Here is a 25,401-nt window from a genome sequence, read left to right as displayed (position 1 = left end):
ACAGAAACGTGGTGTAATCTATTTATTTATAACGCTCTAGTTGATAACTACATATTGGTAACCTATATACTGGACAAAAACATAAAAATAAGTAAAAGAAGTCAACAAATTAGTAGAGGATTTTGTCGATAGGTTCAACCCAAATCCAATAGCATAATATTGAGGAATGTACATGGGAACCTGAGGTCAGCATGAAGGAGAAACACCATCACCTATTCGAGTAAGTACAAATTTTATGAAAGAATTTTTTTTAAGGGGGGTAGGATATACCTGCAAATTTTGTTTATTTTTTTTTTATTTAAATAAAATTCAAGTTAAATTTGGGTTAAAATCAGATTAAATTTGAGCAAAATTCAAGAGTTTTAATTGAATTAGGAGCCTAGTTAGATTCGTTATGAGCAGTAGATCTTATAAGAGATCCGATTTGGCGATTTTGAATTTTGGTTGGTTCAAAAAATACAATTTTCAAAATGAACAATATCCAATTTGGGTTTTTGAACTTCAGTTGGATAAAAAATTGGATTTTTTAAAATTGATTGGGCTGTGTTTTGGACTTAACCCAGAGTCTTTATGGGGCACAAATGGTCACGCCTAGCCCAGTGGGGTGCCATGTGTCAACGTGGGGGCCCACCAGGGCTATGGATGTGGTTAAGGGTATTTTAATCTTTTATACCCTCTCTACATCATGTGGCGACTCCAAAATATATAGAGATTCTACTGGTGGGTCTCATGACATTTAAAATTATGGATAATTATCTAAATAAAAATAATTAAGAAATTTAAGATAATTAAAGAAGTTTTTAGAAAACCTTGAGAGTTTGATAACTCTCTCTTTCCCTAAGTTGGTAAGTTTTAGAAACCACATCTTCATTATAAATATAAGATCTCTCTCACAATCTCTCTTCTCTATCCTATTTGAAGTCAATCTCTCTTCTCTCTCCTATTCGAAGTCAATCTCTCTCTCTCTCTACCATTTTCTCATTTATTTTTTCTTAATTTTAAAGTTTTTTAGCAGCCATTGAAGTTGCTCCAAGATGTTAAGATGGGAGACGAAGCGTTAGCACATCCGAAAACTCGGTTAAGGTAGGATTCATCTCACTCATAGTTGTAGATTAAATGCAAGCACATAGATCGTACGCCTTGCCAATTTCACAGGCTGACTCAGGGTGAATCAGACCTAAAACAAGTTAAAGTGTTTTAAAATTATTTTTGAATCAATACCAAGCTTTGAAAAGGATTGAAAAATACATTTTCGATAAAACTGTACTCGAACAACTAAACCCAAAAATTGAGTAGTGTAAAACACATAGTTTCATGTTCCTACATGATTTAAAGTTGGTATGTCGTTTTTGGCATGATCGAAAGAATATTTATTTTCTTTCATGTGTTTACAGTATGAATCATATTTCTGCAAATTTATTTCATATGTTCTATAATGATTTAGCATGCTAGCATCTTAAATTAGATATTATGTGCATAAATCATGAGTTATATGGAGAGTTTATGACCCAATGCATGTTTTATAATCATGTGATGTTTTTTATGAGCATACGTGGTGTATAGATATTGTGTATATAGTTGATGCATAATTGAAAATCAATATTACACATTAATGTTTGTGTTTTTCTTATATTTAGCATATTTTATATTATGATACACATGCTATCATGATTTTCCAAACCAATTTATTGTGATAGAAAATTTATAGCTCTCAAAACAACCAAATCTTTTTAGGGAGACCCCTTCTAGACATCTGGGAGGTGTCTCAAAAAAATTGGGCCCCAGTGGTAGTACAAAATTGAGGGTTATGGATGCTATAATACAAGACATAAATTTTGTCCTGTGTAGAGCTGATTTTGACAGTCGGTTTTGTGAAAAATCCAATAAATCAATGGTTTGTTATTTATGGCTGATTTTTTAATATGTTATGGTTATTATGTGGATAAATATGAAAAATAATAGAAAGATCAGCTTCGTTATTTAAGAATCCCATAATCTCACAAAAGTCGGGTGAAATTCAAGATTCTGCAAAAAATCTGGATCTTAAACTGTCTTAGACAGGGTCTAGTCCAAAAAATTCATATGATGGAGTTTTTCTATGAAATCAGATGCATTTAAAAGATAATAAGTATAACTATTACTAAGAAATTTGAGAGGTTGAGATTCCTCATAGATTGGGTATGATGACTGCTTCTTTGTAAAGCAAATTTTTTTCATGTTCTAACAGAATTGAAAAATAGTTTTTGATTCGTAAATTACTACATCACAAAGACTGCTATGATCTACGACCTATTTTGTGTAGTCTACGCTAGATTAGTATTTCAATGAAAATTAATGAAAAATCAGCAGAAAATGAAAAAAAAACTCTCAATAATCAATCCAGCCTCTTAAAAGAGTGTTCAATCAGAAGTTATGATAAAACAACATGAAGAAGCCAGTGGATCTTATTTAAATTCAGAATACATACATATTCCAAATGTCCAGATAAAATCTAGATAGGAAAAGGGATCCATACGGGTCCAATGATGAGTTGCATCTTGCTCTTGATCTGATCACCATCATATTCTGATAAATTAAACAACAATTTAGCAATCAAATTTGGGGAAAAAAAGTCAGTTGCAGATTCCCCAAAAAGGATACCCCATAATAAAAAATTCCCAAGGTGGCAAGCTAAACAATAAGATGCAAGCTCAAAATTCACAAATTTGCTTCAACAAATTTGTGAAATCTGAATAGAACAATATTATTAGGGTTGTGGAATCTGAATAGAACAATCTTGCATTTGGACTACCTTGTGATGGGAAAAAAGGGAAGAGAAAAAGAACACTTGCTTTTAACCAATGTTGTCAGAATCAAATCAATCCTTCAATGATTTTCTTGAGAATCCCTTGAATTGATTTCTTTTTATTTTTTAATCTTTATGATAATTATGATATTTATTGGCTATTATATTATTTAGGCATTAAATGCATATCTTAGAATTGATTGAACCCCATAAGTATTGTTTCTGTATTTTCCTTGTTTTAGATAATTTAAACTGATTTTCTATTTTTTAATTTTTATGTTTTTTCCAAATTTTAAAAGTCAGAATTTTGAGAAGGCCGATTGAAAACAATTTGATTTGATTCAATTCAGGCCAATTCTCTGAATTGTTTTGAAAAATGATTCAGTTCAAAAACCAATTCTGACATCATTGCTTTTAACACTGGAAAGCAACCAATTCGCTTGAAAGTTCGGATGGTGAACTTACTGATACATTGTTGTCTGTGGGCAATTGTCTATAGTGCAAGCAAGAATGTCACGGTAGTCCCGAGTGATTGTGAAGGAATCAAAAACCTTGCCATCACTACTCTTTTTGTAATCAACAAGTAAAGATGAATGATTAAATGTTGTAAGCTTGAGAAATCCAAAGTCGGCATCCTTGACCAAACTCCAAGTTGTTTGAAGTGGGCTAAAAGTAGAAATGATAGCACCACCACCACCTGCTACTATGTGGATAGTTCCATTAAATGGGCCTGTATAGTGAGACGTCTCCTTGCTCATGCATACGTTCTGCAACAAAAAAGAAGCACGTATCAATCTGGTTAAAGCAATTCACATGCTGTTACCACTAAATGCTTCTTTTATGAAAGTCATTTGCTATGCCAATAGCAAAATATACAGTGAAAATTTGCAAGTTCCATTAATATGACGGTAGGTTACAGCAGCACTTTGTTCCTGTTTTTTTATCTCTACCAATATGCAGAAGTTTCTTTCTCTGGATTGGGCAATGGTGTTAATCCCATCTACATTCAGGTGTATGCCATCATACCTCATCATATTCAAAATCAGAATCTAAATTTACATTTTACTAGTAACAAAGCTTTCACATGTTTATAAACATTATACAGATTAAATTCCGAACAGAAATTCATTTAATAGTTATAGTAGAGTTCACAATCAATCAGACAGATTAGAATAATTTACTGAGATGAACCTCTGTTAATCAGATATGAACCCTACTGGAAAAATGTTAAAAAAAAATAGGTCAGATCTGGATCCTGAAAAGCAAATCCATTTGGATCATGTGAGCTCTAAAGAGCACGTTGCTGATGTGTTCACAAAAAGTCTTGCTCCATCTCCCTTCATAACATTTCTCTCCAAACTTGAAATGATTCCTCTAACATCATCTCATATCAAGTTTGAAGGAGAGTATTGAGAAATGCAACTTTGTGTATATTATACTCTTTTCTTTATTCTCCTTATTTATAAGAGCAGTTTCGTATTTTAGCTTAGAATTAAGGTAGTGGTTAAAATAAGAAGACCAAGATTGTCCAGTTTTCATTTGTTTGTTAGTGCATGAGGGTCGACCGTTGTAACCTCTTATTCTTTCACAAGTAATGAGAGTCTCTTAGCATTGACGCTCTCTATTGCTATCTTCTTCATTCTTCCAGTTTTGTGATAACCGGCATCCCTATTTCACACAGAAGTTCAATCAACAAACATTAACACAGCCCCAGAAATTAGGGCAAACTTATCTAGTGGATAGAAGCACTTCTATCCTTGTTTTTCAGTATACTTTCACTGATCCAATCACAGCCAATTCCCTTACAACTTCCTATAGGTGAAGGCAGCAAATAACTGTTGAACACAAGAATGTATAACTCAATATGCAATCAATACTGGGAGAATGAACTACTTTATTTGATCAACCGAAACAGCTATATTAATAGCTTTACAAAGCAACAAAAAGAAGAAAAAACAACCCACGTTTAACAACTTCTAAAAAACGTGGTAATCAGATAAGTAAAACAAACAACAAACTCCTAAACAATAGGACTTATTAACGAATTAAAAACTAATACTTTTAACAATAACTTGCAAAAGGAAGGGCTATTTCGTACCTTAAATGAATCACCTGAATTCCACTTCTCAAATCTTCTAAAACATGGTTTGTATGAAAGCATCTGAACCAAAACCGATTAGAGCTCCCATATGGCAGGTCGTGAATCCCCTTGGAGACGTCATTTGTGGTAGATGCATGCTTCAAAACTTGTCCTTCAGATCTTCATCTGCTCTATGGTAACATGGTTTCTATTGACACGGGTGTTATTCGGATACGGGTCTGGGACCGGGTCTCAGACCCGATTCATACTTATACATATTTTCCATGGGTTGTCTATTGTATTTGGGTCTGATGTTATATTCCAGATCCGACCCACATTGTATTCTTAATATATTAGGGCACGATGGTGAGTCGCAAATGACAATCACGTATCGACGCCCCTTTTTTACATCACCTCATCTTCTTCCTCTGCACACACATAGTCTGGTGTGATTCCTCACATGGCATCAGAGTAGGACCTCATCTGATATTTATCCAAGGGCGCAAAGTTGATCCCGAAAGGCGTGTCTGCAGAGATCGACCTTCGAACTCCAGGTTACGTTGATTCTGGCTTTTCTTCTAATCTTCTTGTTAACTCTCTCTCTTATAATCATTCTCTCCTCTCGTTAACTCCCACTTTTCTAATCATTCTTTCTCCTTTCTAATCGTTCCTTTATCTTCTTAGATCTCGACAGATCTAAATTTTAATCTTGGATCTGCGTCTTTCAATTTTCAGACCCGCATCTTCTATTTCTCGATTTCAACCATTCCTTTTTCTCTCATATTTGATCGTCCCATGAGATTTGCCTTATTGTTGGTAATCCGATCCCTTCATCAGATCTATCTTCTCTTCTCAGCACGAACCCTCTTTTTTTTTTTAACCTGACATTTAAAAACAGCTCTATATCCTCTTTTGGAATTGATAGCTAGTCTGACAGCATTTTGTGCATATCAAAATTATTCCTGTACAATTCTTTAACCCCCACAAAAAAAATAATAATAAGAGGTTAACAGATCCACTTTTAAATCTTTATTGGACGTACCTTTTCACGTTTGCGCAGTATTTTTTGTTTGAAGTCTGAACAGTGATTCCTCTAAAAAAAAAAGGAAGAATAGATAGACTGTTACATCAAACTGCTGTGTTATGCTAATTTCAAACTATTCTTTGATCTACTTTTGCTCCCTTTTCCATTTTTGCTTCATTTATGGATTCTTCATCTCTTCCATCAAGTTTTCTTGGTCAACTTATATTCGAAAAACTTAAAAATTCCAATTACCTAACTTGGAAGAGGCAATTCATTAGGAGTTTAGATCTCTCTGGACACCTTGATGGGACAATTCATGACCCACTAGAATTTCTTTTGCAAGAGGAATAAGATGATAAAGGGGAGGTTTCCAGCAAGTTGATTCGCAATTCAGATTTTGTAGCGTGGAGGAGAAAAGATCAGGCAGTTGTGGCTTACATTACCTCTACTCTGTCTCAGGAGGTATTAGTAGCCATTCCCGATGAGTGCTCAGCCATGGAACTATGGCAGACATTGGCACAGACATACTCCCAGATCTCAGAGGCCAGAATTTTACATTAGAAAAGAGCGTTCCAACTTTTGAGAAAGGACTCTTTATCTGTCACTGAATATATGAATAAAGTCAAGATTATTACAAACCAGCTAGCCATGGTGGGTTGCGAAATTTCTGATAGAGATAAAGTTCAACAGGCACGGAATGAACTTGGCTCTGATTATCACATGCTAGTCACGTCTCTTCTATGTTTACCTTCGTTGCCTAATTTTGAAGATATACGGGCAAAGCTGCTACAGCACGAAGTTTCCATCAGAGGCGAGGAGATGGCCTCAAATTCGACCAACCATGATGTTCTAGTCACAGGTTTTATGTCAGGCAGGGGACGTGGCGGTTTCCGAGGAGGACGTGGACATGGATGAAATGACCAAGGGGGCTGTGGACTACTGCCTACCCCTAGTATGCAACATCATTACCTTTCAGGAAACCAGAGTTCCAAGAATGTACCCACTTGTTTTCAATGCAACAAAAGATGTCACATTAAGGCAAATTGTTGGTTCAATCTGCAGAACAAAGGAAAATTGTTGGGACTTCTGCACGAGGAAAGTCAAGGGAAGGGCCTAAGGATGATGAACAGGATAATGTGAAGAATCTCCTCATATATACACTTTCAGGACTGAGCTTCAAACAAAGTGAGCAAGGGACTTGGTACATTGATTCCGGAGCTGCCGCACATGTGACAGGTGATATTGGTAAGATTTCGACACATGTTCCTTATCGTGGGAAATACAATATTAAAACTGGCAATGGTGTTCTTCATCCTATCTCTCATGCCGGGAATATTTTTCTCTCATTACCTAATTCTTCCTTGATTTTATCTGATGTTTATCATTCTCCCAGTATTGTTAAAAATATTATTTTTGTTTCTAAACTTGTAGATAATACTAATTCTTCTGTCGAATTTACTCCTTTTGTATGTGTCAAGGATCTTCTCACGAAGAGGATGCTCGTTGAAGGAGAACGACAGGGAAATATGAATGTCATCAAGGAAGTTTCTTTTGTTGGTGATGAATCCTCCAACACATCAAACACTCAGCCAATTTTGCCATCGTTGTCTAAAAGTGTTTTTAGTCTTTCTCAGTATAATAAGCCAAAAATCTAGCATCGTCGCTTAGCTCATTGTAATCGTTCTTTTGTTCAGAAAGTTGTGTCACAAGGGCTTGTCCCGAAGTCCAGTTTGCGTCTTGAGTCCGATATTTCACTTTGTTCTAGTTGCCAATTATGTAAGAGTCATGCTATTCCTTTTAATTCAATAAATCAAAGAGCTTCCCATCCTTTTGAAATTATTCATTCTGATGTTTGGGGACCTGCTCCTCAATCTTCTTTATTTGGAAGTCGTTATTATGTCACTTTAATAGATAGTTATTCCAGATATACCTGGATCCATTTTATGAAACACAAGTCTAAGGTGTTTAAGTTGTTTCGCTCATTTCATGCTCTAGTTTGCAATCAATTTTTGTCTACAATTCAACATTTCCAATGTGATGGTGGGGGGGGGGTATTTATCAAAAGAATTCACAGAATTTCTTCAAGATAACAGAATAAGTCATCGTATATCTTGTTCACACACACCTCAACAAAATGGTGTAGCGGAAAGAAAACATCGTCATATTGTAGAAAGTGCACTCAACATGCTACACGATAGCCATATTCCTCTTAATTTATGGACGAAAGCCTTTCATTCTGCTGCTTATATCATCAATCGCCTGCCAACGAAGCTCCTAGAAAACCAATCTCCATATTTTACATTATTTGAAGTCTATCCTGATTACAATGAATTACGGGTGTTTGGTTGTGTGTTTATGTTTATATTGACAGTTCTCAGCGTAATAAGTTTCAAGATAAAGCGTACAAATGTAAATTTGTGGGATATGCAGACCAATACAAAGGCTATCATTGCTATGATCCCATCACTCGTCGTATCAGGGTCACGCAACACGTGTTCGATGAGACTAATACTGGAGACTTAATGAGTGCAGATGGCCACAATCTAGAGGTTGAAGGATATCAACCATGGCTTGCAACTGAACTATTCGATCATATAGAAGCACACAATACCCTGTCAAATCTTATGCAACCCATTGTACAGAATGAGCCACATGTACATGCACAACAGGATAATCTGCCCAATAGACAGGGGTCCGCTCCAAATGTCACAAAGTTTAAAGGGGTTATCTATACACGACGCAATAGGAACTATGATCAGAGACTTGATGTGCTACCCAGGCAGTCAGTCTGCAAGAATTTGTCATCCCATTGAACGATGAGTTAGTTATGATAACTTCTCCACAGAATTGCAATTGTTCATCTCTTAAATTGAAAAGCATGATAAACATGTCACCTTCTTACAAGCATCTAAATCAATCAAATGGGTGGCAGCTATGAATGAGGAGATAGCGGCTTTACATGAGTGTGGGACTTGGATGGTTGTTCCCAGACCTTTAGACAAGAATGTTGTAGGCTCTAAATGGGTTTATAAAATAAAGTACCAACCTGATGGATCCATTGAACGTCACAAGGCGAGACTCGTAGCTAAGGGCTTTACACAAGCATACGGACAAGACTATGAAGAAACCTTTAGCCCCGTGATTAAGATGGGAACCATTCAATTAATCTTGTCTTTGTTAGTCAATTATGGATGACCCCTCAGTCAACTAGATGTCAAAAATGCCTTTCTCCATGGGAGTCTGAAAGAAGAGGTGTATATGGAACAACCCTCCGGTTATGCAATAAACAGTCCCAGCACACATGTTTGTAAACTACAAAGGTCCATTTATGGGCTAAAGCAAGCCTCCCACTCATGGTTTGATAGTTTCTCCCTTGAAATTCAAAGGCATGGATTCATTCGATCTCACTTGGACCATTCTCTCTTTATCTTCTGAGATCCTCAGGTAACCACTCTCCTCCTTGTATACGTGGATGACATTATCATTATTGGGAACTCGACTGATCACATAGAAAACACATAAGTTTTACTGAGTCGAAAGTTTAAGATGAAAGATTTGGGCAATTTGCGATATTTCTTGGGTGTTGAAGTCGATAGGCAAGGTGAACGTCTCTCATTAACACAACATAAGTATACTTTGAATCTGTTAGATAAGGCAATAATGCAAGATTGTAAACCTCTTTCTACTCCCAGTGTGCTTAATCATAAGCTTGGCTCTCAGGATGGAGAAACATATGGAGATCCCACACAATAGCATAGTCTTGTTGGTATGCTCCAATATGTCACCTTTACTAGACCAGACATTGTGTATGCAGTCAATCAAGTCTCGCAGTTTATGCACGCCCCACGCATAGAGCATATGAATGCAGTCAAGCGGATTCTTCGATACTTGAAAGGGACCCTTGGGGATGGTCTAGTTTATCATCAAACTAACGCTAAAGATGCACGACACCGACTAGACGTGTATACAAATGCAGATTGAGCTAGAGACCCAGATGATAGGCGCTCGGTATCAGGGTATTGCGTTTTTATTGATGGGAATCTCATAGCCTGGAGCAACAAGAAACAGCGTGCCATTGCGTGATCCAGCACTGAGGCTGAATATCGGTCTATAGCAGCAGCCACTGCAGAGGCCATGTGGTTAAGACATCTTCTCACTGAATTAGGCAAGAATGTTTTACCCAAGGTTTCAAAACCCGTGACTCAGGACTCGACTCGTTCTTTATTGACTCGTGACTCGGCGGGTCAACTCGGTGACTCAGACCGGGTTTTGTTAACTTTTGATTTTAAAAGAAAGACAATATATAAATTGTCATTTAAACATATAAAGGTTTGTAGAATGACTTAATTACTAGTTTAATTGATTAATAAGTAAAATAACATCAAGTAAAAACTGCTCTTAATTCAAATCTCACATTTACTAAAGAAACTACACAAGCAGGAACAAGTCTTTCAAGACAATATATAAAGAATGACTTAATTACTAGCTTCAAGAACTTTAATAGCCATGCTCGATCATGGTTTACATCCTGAATATATGGACATAGCTGTTGTGTTGCAGGGCCTCAGAAAATCCTTGCAAAATTTTGGGAACATTGAACTTTATCTTGATATTTGTAAGCGTCTGTCTGATGTAGAGTTGATTGGACCATGCCTTATATATTTGCACATAAATGCATATAAGCTTTGGATAATGAGAATGTTGTGATGTATATATATTATAATGATAAATGTGGGCATTTTATGTTGTTGGTTTTGAACAGGCTGGCAGGCTGCCAACTATTGTGTAGGTCTCACAGCAACAAAGTTTCCTTATGGACATTTGCTCTATGTACCTATCTACTTATATAGTTCTTTGTAAGTAGTGGTGTGGTGAACTTTTAATGAAAGAAATAAACTCAAACCCTTTAGGAGGAGGATTTGGAGTTTTGACAGGAGCCACTTCAAGTGGGATCTGATGGAGGATATAGAAGAATAACGATGACTTTCATCTTGTGTTTCAAGTTTCAACCACCTGGTATGCAGTATCAATATGCAAACAAAGTCAGTGTTGCAGAGATGGTTGCATGAGGGATCAGTTATGTTAGCTGGATTAGTGGATTCACTCTATGTTCATTGAGGGGTACTGGGTTTGATTCCTTACCTGGAGCTACCAAAAGGAATGAATGATGGACATGTGAAATTTGATAGACTTTTACTAATTTTGTGATTTTATATTAAGTTGGTAAGCCTATTGTTATTATGCTATTTGTTCTTTGAAAAATGAACACGTACATATAAAAAAATTGCCCATAGCCTTTGAAAAATGAAAAAAGAAAAAAGTGCCCAAACTCGCCCGAGTCAGGCCGAGTTTTCGCAAAACGAGTTTATCTTGCCGGGTTGACTCGTTGGAGGGCCGAGCCGAGCCGAGTCACCGAGTTGACTCGACGAGTTTTAAAACCCTGGTTTTGCCCACTACTCTCTTCTATGACAACCAAAGTGCTATATAAATAGCTTTCAATCCTATCTATCATAGTCGCACAAAGCATATTGAGACCGATCAACACTTCATTCGGCAAAAAATTAAAGACAAAGAGATTGAACCAGCTTATGTCTCAACCGCATATCAAGTCGCTGATTTGTTTACTAAGGGTCTCACTTGGTTCTTAAAGAACAAGTTGTCCATGGTGCAGCACCATGCACAACTTGCGGGAGGCTATTGACACTGGTGTTATTCGGATACGGGTCAGAGACCCGGTCCCAGACCCGATTCATACTTATACATATTTTCCATGGGTTGTCTATTGTATTTGGGTCTGATGTTATATTCCAGACCTGACCCACATTGTATTCTTAATATATTAGGGCACGATGGTGAGTCGTAAATGACAATCACATATCGACGCCCCCTTTTTACATCGCTTCATCTTCTTCCTCTGCACACACATAGTCTGGTGTGATTCCTCACAGTTTCGTGTCTTTGATGTGTGGAAGAGTTGTGTGTGTGCGCGTGCGCACAAAAATAAGGTGAGTGAAGAGGAAGTAGAAGTAGAAGATAGAGGAAAAGAAAGAAGTTGGTAAAAAACGAGAGGAAGAAAGAGAATAGGGTCTGAATGGTGCCTTATCCCTCTCAAATCGACCATTATAAAGGTAAACTAAGTCAGTTTACAAAAATGCCCTTTATAACAATATATTTTGACCTATGGTATTAAGAATACAAAAAAAGGCAAAAAAGGATTTCACTAGTCAGTCAATTTGGACCTTCTTATGTAATCTTCCTTCTAACAAAGACTACATATTATTGAGAAAGATGACCTAAATGCCTATATAAAAAATGTGTCTATGTCATAGGGACACTTCACTTAGCATGCGAAATCCCGTGTCTATACGACATGATACTCAGACACTTCATAGGCACACATGACACTTCATAGATACAGACAAACTGGTTTCATGCATAGTCAACATTGTGTCATTAACTTTATATATTCCTTTTATGATCTTATTTACTTATTTCATATTCACTTAGAGTTCTTTTTCTTTTAAAATTTGTCATCAATTACATTACATTTCAATTTCAACTTACTTTCACGATGTTCTTAATTATAGAGATTTTTTTCCATGAAGGATGGGAAAATCACCCTTAGAATCAGAAACCTAGTCGCACTGGCTAAGCCTATTGTACTTACGGTCACTGTCCTGACGGTGTAAACCCATGGCGCACCCCTCACTCCTAGGGAGTCGCCAAGCTGGGCATATCCCTTGCCCTCATTAATGCAAGGAGATGATGCTCATGGGAATGGAACCCTGACCACCCGTCTAGTGGCCAAGGCCCCTTCCACTGCACCAAACCCCTTAGGGCAATTCTAAATCTTTAAATTACATAGATTTAGAATTGATATTTTGCATATACACACATACACATCTATGTGTGTACAGCCTTGTCCACATGTCGTAAATTTTTAAGATTATCGAATTGTACCAAGGGTATCCTCATCATATCCCGCTCCCACATCCACATCCATGTGATATAGGGCTTAGTCAACCGAGCCTATTTTCACTACCATGTGAAAGAGACAATTAAGTGAATCTGCATTTACTTCACTATGAATCAGGTAATCACCCAATCATTACACACAACTAACACATTAGAAATGCCAATAGACTAAAGCATAGGAAGGATATAACAAGACAACATACACTTAATCATTAACATTAACATACAATACTGAACTTCATACAACAAACTAAATGAGATTCTCTAGGCCAATAAAAAAAATGTACTTTTGTTATGCAGGATAACACATGACCTGTATACAGAATCAAAACTCAATTGCAGTGATATAGGATCCAATTTCATAGCCAACATTACTAAGGAGGCCAACCTTGGGATGGATCCATGTCAGTTAGATATTGGCCCATTCACATCCCTAACAAAAACTTTACCAACAAAGAAAACACAAAAGCACAAGTAGAAATTGAACGAACATAGACAGCAGAAAAACCATGTAATATTCAGTATTGACTGTATGAGTAAAGAAATATATTATTGTTCAAATACAAAGAGATAACAATATATTGATCTTGCTATGATTGTCATATACCTCGTAGATTGGGCATGTCCTTTCATAGCTGTGTATATGGCCATAGATGGCAAGGTCGACCTTATACTTTTGCCAAAGTCCTTGTAGGCTCTCTCTTCCCATGGGCTCTTCAAAAGAGCCATCCATTGCATACACTAGATAAGAGGAATATCCCAAAACACGATGCGCAATGAAAATAAGCCATGGCTGCTTTTGCCTATCAGTTGTTGCAAAACAATGCTCAATAAATTTGTATTGCTCAGTCCCTGGCCTCCAATCCTGCTCAGAGTCAGCTACACAGAAACGAAACATGCCATAATCTGTTGAATACCTGGATGAGCATCAGAAGTTAGATACACTTTTTTCTGCAATATCTGGATAGTGGATAGCATGTAGAAAAAAATAGGAACAAAAATTCAAGATTCAAGATCCCTGAGCAGGAGAAAAAAAAAAAGAAACAATCATAATCAATGTCAAATGTGCAGCAGAGATGCCTTAAAAGTCTGAAACAGATGAGTCCGCATGCTGAGTAAATTACTACTTTGTGAAACTGTATCTGTGTGATTTAATTGATTAAGATTCATTCTTTATGGTTCAGCTCGGTTCATTCCTGGACCAGAATAACTGGCCACAGAAGAACCAAGTTATTCCAGCTGAGTTTTGGAACCAATTCATGACTTGTGGCTATGACAAATTAGGATGGTAAGAAGCAAACATGGGATACATCTACTAGAATATTGATTATACAAAGGACATCTACCAGAACTTTTCCCTGTTCTCAGCAGGAAAATAAAACATGGTTTCAGCCAACACTCCACATTCCCCTCCTGAGTCCTTGCCAGTATAGAATGAGCCGGACCCTGGCCAGTCACGTTCATGATTTCCACTGCATGAAACGGTTCACAAGATTTTTAAATAAACAAACCTAATGCAAAAAAAAACAACAGTAAATGTTTTGAATGCAAGTAAAACCAACTTCGCAATCATGTAGGGTACAGTGGATGCAATCTGTTCGATCTGTGCTGTAAACTGGTCCCACTGTGATATATATCCATCAGCATAACATATGTCACCAATATGGAAGACTATGTCAATATCCTTCAAGCCCTTTATGAGCTGATCTGTAGTGTTTAGAGCTCCATAGTCGAAATTGTTATATTCATTGGAACCATCACGCTCTGCCTGAAAGGAATATAAATGATTATGGTTCTTTAAAGGAAATTAAACTCACATTATAACACAGAGAGATGGCTGATGATGCAATTAGCTAGCTTTCATTATGAAACTAAGATTCAAAACTGCCAGTATAAATTTTCAATTTTGTACTCGAAACGTTCCACCAGGACAATTTCAAACCTTTCCCATATCCCCAAAAATGATAACACGCTGTAAAGAGTACTGTCCAGGATAAGGAGGTGCTCTAAAATGATAAACTGGACTCCAAATGTATGATCCATTGAACAATTTATGGCCCAGTTGGTATTTATAACTGCATAAGAAAGGACAGAACTCTGTTAAACAAATTGTATAGTTGGCCAAATAGATAGGTTTGACATGCAACATTAAATTGATGAATAAACACGCTTGGCTGATAGAGGCGAAACTGAAAATAAAAGGTCCAAGAAATGAATTTGGTAAAATAAAAGACGATATATACACTAAATTAGGCCACAAATCCTTCAAAAAGCTCGTATGAATGAAACCCGGATCACGCCATCCCACTGTCCTTGCTGGAGATCCTACAAAAGGGAAAAACTTAATTACTTTTTAAGAAATTGTGAGGCCCCAAGATTATGTGAATTCATGTTACATTCAAATAAGACTGAGTGCCCATCACAAACCATTCACCAGAATCACCACAGATTATCATTCCCCATGATTCTGCACCCTAAAGTGAATTTGTTTTTTAAACAACTTGCAATCTGGTTTTGTAGGATTGCACTTTTCTGCACCATAAAGTGAATTCCTTTATTTTATTGTTGAAATATTCAACAAAATCATGGTGCTACACTGACACAATATGGTTCATGTTTTTCTCATAGCAATCATAATTTCCATGTCTGCTCATATATCTTTGCAGAACTAAGTAACAATTTCATGTGAGAAGAGAGAGATGTTGAGTCTGAAGGTGACTGCCATAACTTGTCAATGGTTCCGTTGTACACTATCGATGTCTAGGATATAATACAATAAAACAGGCCAAATACAAGAAACTGAACAGGCCATTTTCAAAAAAGACAAATAGAGCAGAATTTTAGCCAACCTTATAAAAAAATAATATTGTGTACTATAATAAATCAGAAAGTTGAGGTGGGACTTGAACCTGTGACCGCGCTTCCCATGACCAACAAAGCAATCACTATCCAAATGTTGGTTTTGTACTGAAAATGTACATTAGACATGTATCTATACATATCCATGTAACTAAATGAGATTTATTGATACCATACTGAGCCCTGAGCCTGTAACTAAGCTTGAGCACCCCTAGTCTAATAAATAAACAAGCTCAAGCCAAGCATGGGCTATTCTGCCTGTTGTGCACCTCTAAATCCCAGGAATCTCCCATGTGTACTCCTTTCTTATTTTTATATTTTTAATTTCCACATTTTTTAAATGCCAAGATTTTCCACAGATTTATAGAAACTCCTTTCACATCACAGGAAATTACCTTGACAAAAGATAGCCAAGACCAATGCAAGTGTCAGTGCATTTGACAATGGAGTAATTGAATTTAAGAAACCCATGGCCTTCTTTATTGAGCCTTTAGTGAACAAACCAACAACTTAATTCATAATCTAACATGTGAAGATCCAAATGCTTGAGCTTATTCACATTGATTAAATGATCAGGCAGAATGTGTTTGTTCTCACCAGGTTGTATCAGGTTCACTAAGATGATTGCACAGTTGTTATTGTAAGGAAACTGCTTTGAATACATTAGGTTCAATAATGAACCAATACACATGCACATAAAGTGTGGATATACCCACTAAAGGGGAAAACACAAGCACATAATGTGCTAACACATAAACCTACAAAAGGGGCAAAAATGCCTACAAGGCATAAGTTAATATTATTGAAGAGAAGAAAGGTGTAACACCCATTACAATGGAGCAAGAGCTCCTCAAGAAGTGAGTAAATACAAAGGGGAAAGCCCCTATTTATGCACAAAGAAGAGAGGAAAATGAGAGGCCAAAAGAGGCTCCCCATAGAGACGTTGGGAGCCCCCAACGGTCACATTTGTGACCGTTGGAGGCCCCAACGACTCTATGTGGGGCCCCCATTTGCGTGAAATAAAAAACAAAAAAATGCAAAAAGACAGAAATACCCCTATTGGGTATTGCACACACACATATATATATATATATATATATATATATATATATATATATATATATATATATATATGTGTGTGTGTGTGTGTGTGTGTGTGTATGTAAGAGTACACATATTTTAACACCCCCCCTCAAACTCTGCGGGGAAAAAACCCAAAAGTTTGAAAAAACAAAAGAAAATCTTGAAAAGAAGTCCAATGCTTCAAAAGTCTTCAAGGGAAATCTTCATCTTTATGACATCTCAGCAAATGCTTTCAAATGTAAGTCTTCAAAAAATGTCTTTATTGACGATCATCCCCATAGTACCTCCATTGATCGAATCCATGATGTATCTAAGGCACCACATCTTAATGATCCTGTAGAGAAAAAAAAACAAACCAAGAGAAGACTCAAAGTATACAAGATAAATAAAATATTCTAACCCAAGAATTGCAACAATAATATATTGAAAAGCAATAGTGGTTTTAAACAAGATAGTAACAGTTTTTCAAAACATTAGATAAGAGGCAACATTTCTTAAGGATGACAGTAAATCATGATTTTACCAAGATGAAATATGTCTATTAAGAGACATTTCAAACAAATTCCAAAAAAGAATATCTAAGTGGAAGATCATAACAGGATAATTAAAAAACTACTTAATCATTTCAATACTATGAAAAAGTCTTCAAGAAAAGCAATGTATAATGTCTTCAAAGAGATAATGCATATGAAGTGCACCAACTTCCACAAATTGTTTTGCACAAGGGCCCAATAAGTACTCAAAGGAATTTATCAATACTTGGAAGTAAGAAGTGTGTGAACGGGGAACACTCACAAGTGCACAAAGACACAAAATTATGAAATTTGTATCTAAAATTAAAAAAGTTTCATGTATTACAAATATCTTTAAGAACCCAATGTTCACATAAGAACTAGTGGCTCCCTAAAAGAGACATACGAACGAAAACAGTTTTGACACACAAATCAATAATAAGGAGGCATTTTGACACAAGATGATCTAATGATTTCTTTCATATCTTAGAGAGAAGAAATTATGAACAATTGTCACATGTGATCTTGCTAAAAAATGTCCTCCCAAGAGTCATTACACATTGAGTAGAAATCTTTACACATTGAGGAAATTCATACTCAAATATTTGCAAATACAAAAACTCATTAGGTGGCCGAAAAATCAAAAAGCACTTAATATATAGGTTAAATGCCAAAAAATTAAATTGGTTTCCAAATATGCATATCAATGATATGATTCACTAGAATATCTTAAAACACAAGTTATGAATGAAATTTTGCACATTTCAACAATAGTTCATCCACTACAAGCAACTACCTCATTAGTCCTCCAAAACCCAAAAATCAAGTGTATAAGCTACTAGATCAAGAACATAAATATAATGACATTAAAGGCCAAAGACACACACAAAGGTGTGTAAAAGAACCTCTTGTCTACATGTAATAATACTTGAAATGAGTGCATCAACGACAAGAACAAGAGAATACACGCCAACATGGACCAAAAGCATCTCTTGTCTACGTAAAAATACACTCAAGATCAAGTATGTTCAGCGACTAGAACAAGAGTATCAAGCCAACCATGGGCTAAAACACAATACATCTCTTGTCTACATAAAATGACACTTGAAATGAGTGAAAGAAGCCAATCATGGGCATACATCTCAGCGACTAGAACAAGGACACAAATGCCAACATGGACAAAAATCACACACCATGGTGTGAATCAACGTGCCTTGTCTACATATAATAACACTCAAGACAAGTGTGTTCAGCTACTAGACCAAGAGAACAAAGCCAACAAAGGGCTACCAACACACAAAGGTGTAATAAAAATCTTGTCTACATATGATGACACTTAGATAAGAGGTATAAGAGGAGAAGACTGTTGAGGCAATAAAACTTGTAATGACAAACATATAAATAAAACCTTGGACAATATTTTGAAAATAGATACTTGCACATACGCACAACAAGAACACTTGAAACACTTGTGCACAAAAAGCACAAAACACGAACTCACAAATGTGCAAATGCACTCATAAGATTTATAAGCAACAAAAGGTTTGAGCAATAGTCCCAAAACCCTTGAATTTAATATACCTTAAAACATTTAAGGTCCCTAAACACCATATATCCATCACATTTATGTATAGATAAGAGCATCCTTAAGATCAATGACCAAAAGAAAACGAGTGACATACTCATAATTAGAGATCATATAACAAATCATTCTAGAGTCCCAAGGTGCACATAACTCACCTCAACAACCATCTATAATATGGCAAGTGGACAATCTAAAATGAAATAACACAAGGTGCCCATAACTCACCTCAACAAACATCTCTAATATAACAATAAGGCCATAAAAAAAGGATTGATGCATCATATAACTTGTGATGGATAGAAGATAAATGCCATAAAAAGGCAATGAACTCTTAGGGAAATCATTTTCCAAATATGTGATTTTACAAAGAGGGTTGATTCACAGGTCCAACATAATTAATCACAACAATATGCCTTATAACAATAATTTTGCATAAACACGAAATTATGTTCAATCATGATCATTATCAAAAAGACTTGATAAAGACAACATGAAATATATAAGTAATGTTATGTGTGAGAACGACTTTGGAATAATCCAAGAATCAAATCAAGCCTTTATAAATTGCAATTATATGCATACCAAGATGTAGAATAGCAATAATCTTAAATGAGCAAATTTAGGACAACATGTAACAAGGTATTGCGGAAGCACTCATAACGATAAAAGAAACAATCTCACAAGTCCATTAAGGGACAAAAAACAAGCCCTAAAGAAGGCAATATAAACATCTCTTTATTGAAAAGAGAGTACCATGTGAAAATGTCTATGAAGAGACAATACGCATACAAGCATAAATACTTTATAAAAGAAGTGCACGAAGATACTCTCACAACACTTTGAACAAAATACGTAAAAAGCGTAAAAAGTAGCAAACATGCACTAGTGCATGTATTTCATAAAAAGAGCAAATGCTTGAGTCTCTCAAGCTTTCATGGTAATATTTAAGAAATCTCATAAAAACCAATATTGTTATTTAAAAGGAAGCTTATAGCAATCATGAAATCTTCTCTAAGAGTATATACTCATAAGAAGATTCACAAGGATCAAAAAGGCCTCTCAAAGAGAGATCCGACACAAAAAAAAAAACAAATCCCCAAATGAGGGTACATACGAAAGGAAGAGGGAAACACTTTATTAAAGTGGAGAAAATCCCAAAAAGAATAATAGGATTGCGTTATGGCATAAATCTATAAACAAAAAATCATAATATTATATGACTTAATAGAATATAACCAACTCCTAATGTAATAAGTATGCAACATTAATGAAAACCATAAATTTTATAATAAAGCATATTCTTGAAATTGAATTGAAGAATGTAAAGAAAATAACCATATTTTATGAGATCATTTTTAAAAATTAATTCAACCGGTATTATAAAATGCCTTCTTAATCAAACATTGCTCATATGAAAAAAAACTCATTAGGTAGGAAAATAAAACATCATTTTTCAAAGACACATGATATTATGAAAAAACTCATATAGGACATTTTAGAGGGTAAACGCATACCTTTAATATGAAATAATTATGATGAGAGTATGTGAGCAATGCTACATATCTCACAAACATTTTATTTCTAACATAACTTTCTTTAAAAAACTTATTTTTCAAGAAAAGACATACGAAAGAGAATAATATAAAAAGTTCAATGGAATGTTAAGAATCCAAACTCATAATGACAAAGAGAACACATATGCAAAAACATATCTAATTCTTTATAATGCACAATACTTAAAGAAAATATAATGCATACCAAATAATTTTAAGAAGCAAAAGAGAGAAACGAGAACTTCACCATTTTTCTTTAAAATTTCTTGAATAGCACGCTTCCCAATGCAACAAAGAGCAACTCGATCCCAACCTTGCTTTGATACCATGTAAGGAAACGACTTTGAATACATTAGGTTCAATAATGAACCAATACACATGCACATGAAGTGCGGATATACCCACTAAAGGGGAAAACACAAGCACATAACACCCATTACAATAGAGCAAGAGCTCCTCAAGAAGTGAGTAAATACAAAGGGGAAAGCCCCTATTTATGCACAAAGAAGAGAGGAAAATGAGAGGCCAAAAGGGGCTCCCCATAGAGACGTTGGGAGCCCCCAACGGTCACATTTGTGACCGTTGGAGGCCTCAACGACTCTATGTGGGGCCCCCATTTGCGTGAAATAAAAAACAAAAAATGCAAAAAAACAGAAATACCCCTATCGGGTATTGCACATATATATATATATATATATATATATATATATATATATATATATATATATATATATATATATATATATATATATACATACATATATGTGTAAGAGTACACATATTTTAACAGTTATCAGAATATATCACAAAAGAATGCAAGCACCAGTCAAGTGCCAAATCCAAGTCAATTCAGAATTTGCATGAATGAAAGGCCTCTATTCAGCTTTATTCCTTGGCTCAGATACAGTTCTATGTTGTCTACCACAAGAAATAAGTTCATCTTCCAAAGATAACATCCAAAAACAGAAATTCTTTTGTATAAATCTGTTTGTCATCATTGTCACCATCATCACAAGCATTAGCCCTAGTGATCTGCATCTAGATCTCTTAATAATATTCATCCGACATGCTGCAATATTAAACACTTATCTGTCATTGATCTTTTACTATACATAAATTGATATCAAGAAGTTCTTTCAAATCACAGTCACAGATATCGGCAATATTTTCAAAATATCGCGATATTATCATTGTAAATTCGCGATTATAGGTAAAATATCACGCTATTTTGAAAATATTGCCAATTTGATAATATCAAGATATTATCACAAGAATATTGTGATATTATCACGATAATATCAATTAGTTTTATTGTTTTTATTTGTTTTTTACATTTTAAATATGTTTTTCTTCTTTCTTTTACATTTTTTACTTATTTCGTTTATTATTTATGTATTTTTTGTCTAAACATGATATTTTTTACTTATTTTTTCTTATTTTTTATACTTTTTAAGCCCTGAGATTTTCTCAAGAATTTCCTGAGATTTATCACCAAACCCATAATATTGCAAGAAATAGCCTCGCCGAGATATAGTCGATACCGATATTTGTGACTATGTTTCAAATATATTAAATTCTTTTCACAGATTACACGTGATACATCTGGTGCATGCATAAGCCAAGAGCCAAAGATACTTGATTTACAATATCCACAATTTCAAGGACTACAAATGTCCAGCACATAATTACTTATTTAATATGTTGGATAATTAACAAATTTCAATTATTCTACCAAATTTCTTATGCACAAACAAAAGCACATGTAGGCATCGTTAGGCAATTCCTTGCACCTGTTGCCAGTAAAACATGAAGTACACGTTTATGTTTGGTCAAGACTGCTTTTCCTCCTGTCAGCTTCACCTCTTAGAAATATTTAAGCTTTCCTAGGTTTCAGAAGCATTCTGTAATGTATTAGACCTTCCCCTTCATCCATATTTTTCTCCAAATATTATGTTGTGATTGTATACCAGATCAGCAAGAAATCAATACCACAAAAAGAGAATCCAAACCAGGCTCCTTGTTTAGAGTTGTAGGTGATCTGTATAAACTGCATAAATATAGAATTTCCTTCACTCAATTTGGAGAGTGTCCCATCTATAATTCCATAAAATAGGTTAATTCTTAACCTCTGTTGATGAAATAACAAGCCATAAGTAATATGTAAGAGAAGACAAGTTTAAGGGAGACCAATTATAAGGGGATTGAAGTTTTCATAGTAGCCTAAACCAAAATTTTGGGTACAAACATTGTCAAAAAGCAAGCTTTGTATCTTACAACATTTTCATCAACCTATACTTAAAAACTTTTGACCCTTGTTACTAGATATGGACTTCAATGTCTGTGCCGAATCAACCAAATTTTAGACATATACAAGTTGACTCACGTTACCATTTAGAGATATTAGGAGGTACTCCTTAAACCACAAATTAAAAGCAAGAGCTGATGGTGGTACAGAAAATATATTACCCTTATCCAGGTAAAACTATTCATAACCTTAAGTCCAAACCTTCACCTATTGATCATGTTCATTTGGTCCATTGCAAAGCTGATGGCTTTTGGCCATAGCTTCTATGATGAACAATGACAGCTTAATCCATTATAGATTAATATGACCATTAGGGAAAGATGCTCGGGTCATAAAAAGCATTTACATTCTACAAGCCAGAATAGGGAAATTATAGAAATATTTCTTTGAGGTCTGAAATGGTTCTCTATTCTTAAATTAGTTTCTCTTGCATGCATGTAAGCATAAACACGTTCTATTTTAACAACACTAACAAACATTTTGGGTGTATAATGCAGGAGCTCTGTTGGATGTCTAGCATTAGCCATACAGTTCCAAACCAATTTCAAATTGACGGATACAAATCCATATAAAATTGACAACTCCATACCACACATGCTATTACGACTGAATGTCAATGTTCCAGCAGGAGATTGTGTTTGGGTTTGTCCTTCCAGACCCCATGCAACAAAAGGAACTGTCTCCTTGATATCATAACCACTTGTCCAAGTGACAGCCATCTGAGTATCAAATAAGTTGAAGTCAGCAGAAAAGGTGTCACAAAAAAAGTTAGAGATATTTCAATGTTAAAAAACTCAAATTTACTGGCCCATATTCAATGATACAACTCAATTCAACCAGAATACAAGTCAAGCTAAACTATAGCTTCTTTGCATGTGTTCTTTAATTCTTGTCCCTTGAAGCTAGAATCCTGCATCAGAAATCTAACTACTGGATCACTTGCTGATGAAATCCAGCCCATCATACAAAATAGGCTGGGCTAGACTCAGGTTTGACCATGCACAGAAAATTATGAACCATGTTGATGTCATCCACATGAGAAGGACTGGAATGCAAAATGCACTTGGTTTCTTCCTTTGACCCATTGATGGGTAAACCCAGCAAGTCTTACTGAAAAGATTCTGCTTTAATCAGGGACACATGTATATGCATAGACAAATACATAATGCATGTACATCTATCATATAACAACTTGAAGCTGTCAAAAAAAAACGTAGTACTCAGTCCAAACAGCTGTAAATGTATTTCCTGCCCACCAAGTATGACGCAATTCCTGCTTATGACATTTAACAAATGGTGACTTCATAGAGCACAATTTTACCAAAAGAAAATTATTTTCTTTAATATATAATAGAAGTCATATAGTTTGTCAAAAGCAAGCTACTGCAGACCTGAATTGAGCAGTCAAGCTACTGTTAACCTGCCAGTTCAAGTTGACGGGCAGAAAAAAGAGCTGCTTTTCATGTTAATCATAATTAGTCCAATTTTAGATGGCTAGTGGCTGAGTCAGAGGTGGATGTCACATGCATAATGACAAACGATGAATAATCAAACATGGTGCAATGCCATCTGTTTGAGATATCACTTTTCTTAAAAAAAACATTTCCTATATCATTATTCTTTACTAATTTTGTTAGATTCATGACCTTTTCTTTTCCAATTTTTTGAATATTGATTTAGATATACGTGAAAACATGCAGACATATTGAAATGGATGAAAATAAATACAAAAATACAAGCATATGGTATGTGCAGTCAAATGATGTCGTATTAGCGGTGAAAAATCATACTTACTTCATTCCACGACTTGCCTAGAGCTAAGCGAGGATAAGCAGGAGCCTTTGGGTTAGCAAAAGTTATAGCATTTGAGACGGCAACCAGCTTTGGCTGTTTAAAAAACACAATTACATTCCTGGTCAGGCACTAATCATGTAAAAAAGCAGCACCAATGACAACCAATGCCACAGGCAAACACAACAAACAAGCATTGCCATGTGTCAAGTATGACAATCTATTTTGAAATAATGAATAGAGAAGTGAAAGCCCAAATATACTAATTATCAGAAAGAAAGTTCCATAACACATTCACTTGATAGTTTTATATGTGATTATGTTCATATAGAGATAGAGGGTACTGTAATAATAATCCAGAAGTAATTAATGCAGTGTGAGGAGCACTTTCGGCATGCAAGAGTAAAGAAAATCAAACTTAAATGAAAACAAGAGGAGATGAATCTGCAACCATATGTGCTTGTGCCTACATATCGTGATGGAGTGAGCATATCAACAAAAAAAGCAATGTTGCCTGTATTGTAGCATATCGTACAATACATATCGTTACTTTTTAGAAAAATGATATGATACACACTCGTATCACGATAAGAGTGTGTATCGTATCCATATCATATATATCATAATATGGGTATGTATCGTACCATACCGTATTGTATGATACAGGTTGTATTGTACGATACACCTTCGGCACACTTAAAAAAGGCCCCAATCGTAATTTTTTCTTTTTTGTTTTAAAGACCTCTTGAGGGCCGATTTCCTCATTTGTGTAGAGGGCATTAGAGAGGAATCTATGCACTCTAGGAGCCCTGAGTGTAATTTGGGGGATGATCTATCCACAAGGGAGAG

At 35.4% G+C, this 25,401-nt stretch overlaps 1 protein-coding gene across 1 annotated transcript in view; it reads right to left on the bottom strand.

The window, feature by feature from the left end:
• Positions 1-981: 981 nt before the first annotated feature.
• The window catches only part of LOC149813205 (putative inactive purple acid phosphatase 1), a 107,190-nt gene continuing 82,770 nt past the window's right edge, over positions 982-25,401 (bottom strand). Inside the window, exons 6-14 of the mRNA XM_089991347.1 lie at positions 24,556-24,648; positions 23,351-23,480; positions 15,108-15,189; positions 14,807-14,939; positions 14,427-14,632; positions 14,211-14,336; positions 13,472-13,781; positions 3,251-3,552; positions 982-2,565 (exon numbers count right to left, since the gene is read on the bottom strand). Of these exons, the coding sequence (XP_089847473.1) occupies positions 2,559-2,565; positions 3,251-3,552; positions 13,472-13,781; positions 14,211-14,336; positions 14,427-14,632; positions 14,807-14,939; positions 15,108-15,189; positions 23,351-23,480; positions 24,556-24,648 (1,389 nt within the window). The 3' untranslated portion in view covers positions 982-2,558. The remainder of the gene's footprint in view (positions 2,566-3,250; positions 3,553-13,471; positions 13,782-14,210; positions 14,337-14,426; positions 14,633-14,806; positions 14,940-15,107; positions 15,190-23,350; positions 23,481-24,555; positions 24,649-25,401) is intronic.

The sequence above is a fragment of the Nuphar pumila genome, chromosome 16 (assembly GCF_984573655.1).
Source record: "Nuphar pumila chromosome 16, dmNupPumi1.hap1.1, whole genome shotgun sequence".
Taxonomy (NCBI): Eukaryota; Viridiplantae; Streptophyta; class Magnoliopsida; order Nymphaeales; family Nymphaeaceae; genus Nuphar; species Nuphar pumila.
Note: the sequence above shows the minus strand (reverse complement) of the source record. Positions and strands in the feature narration are given on the sequence as shown.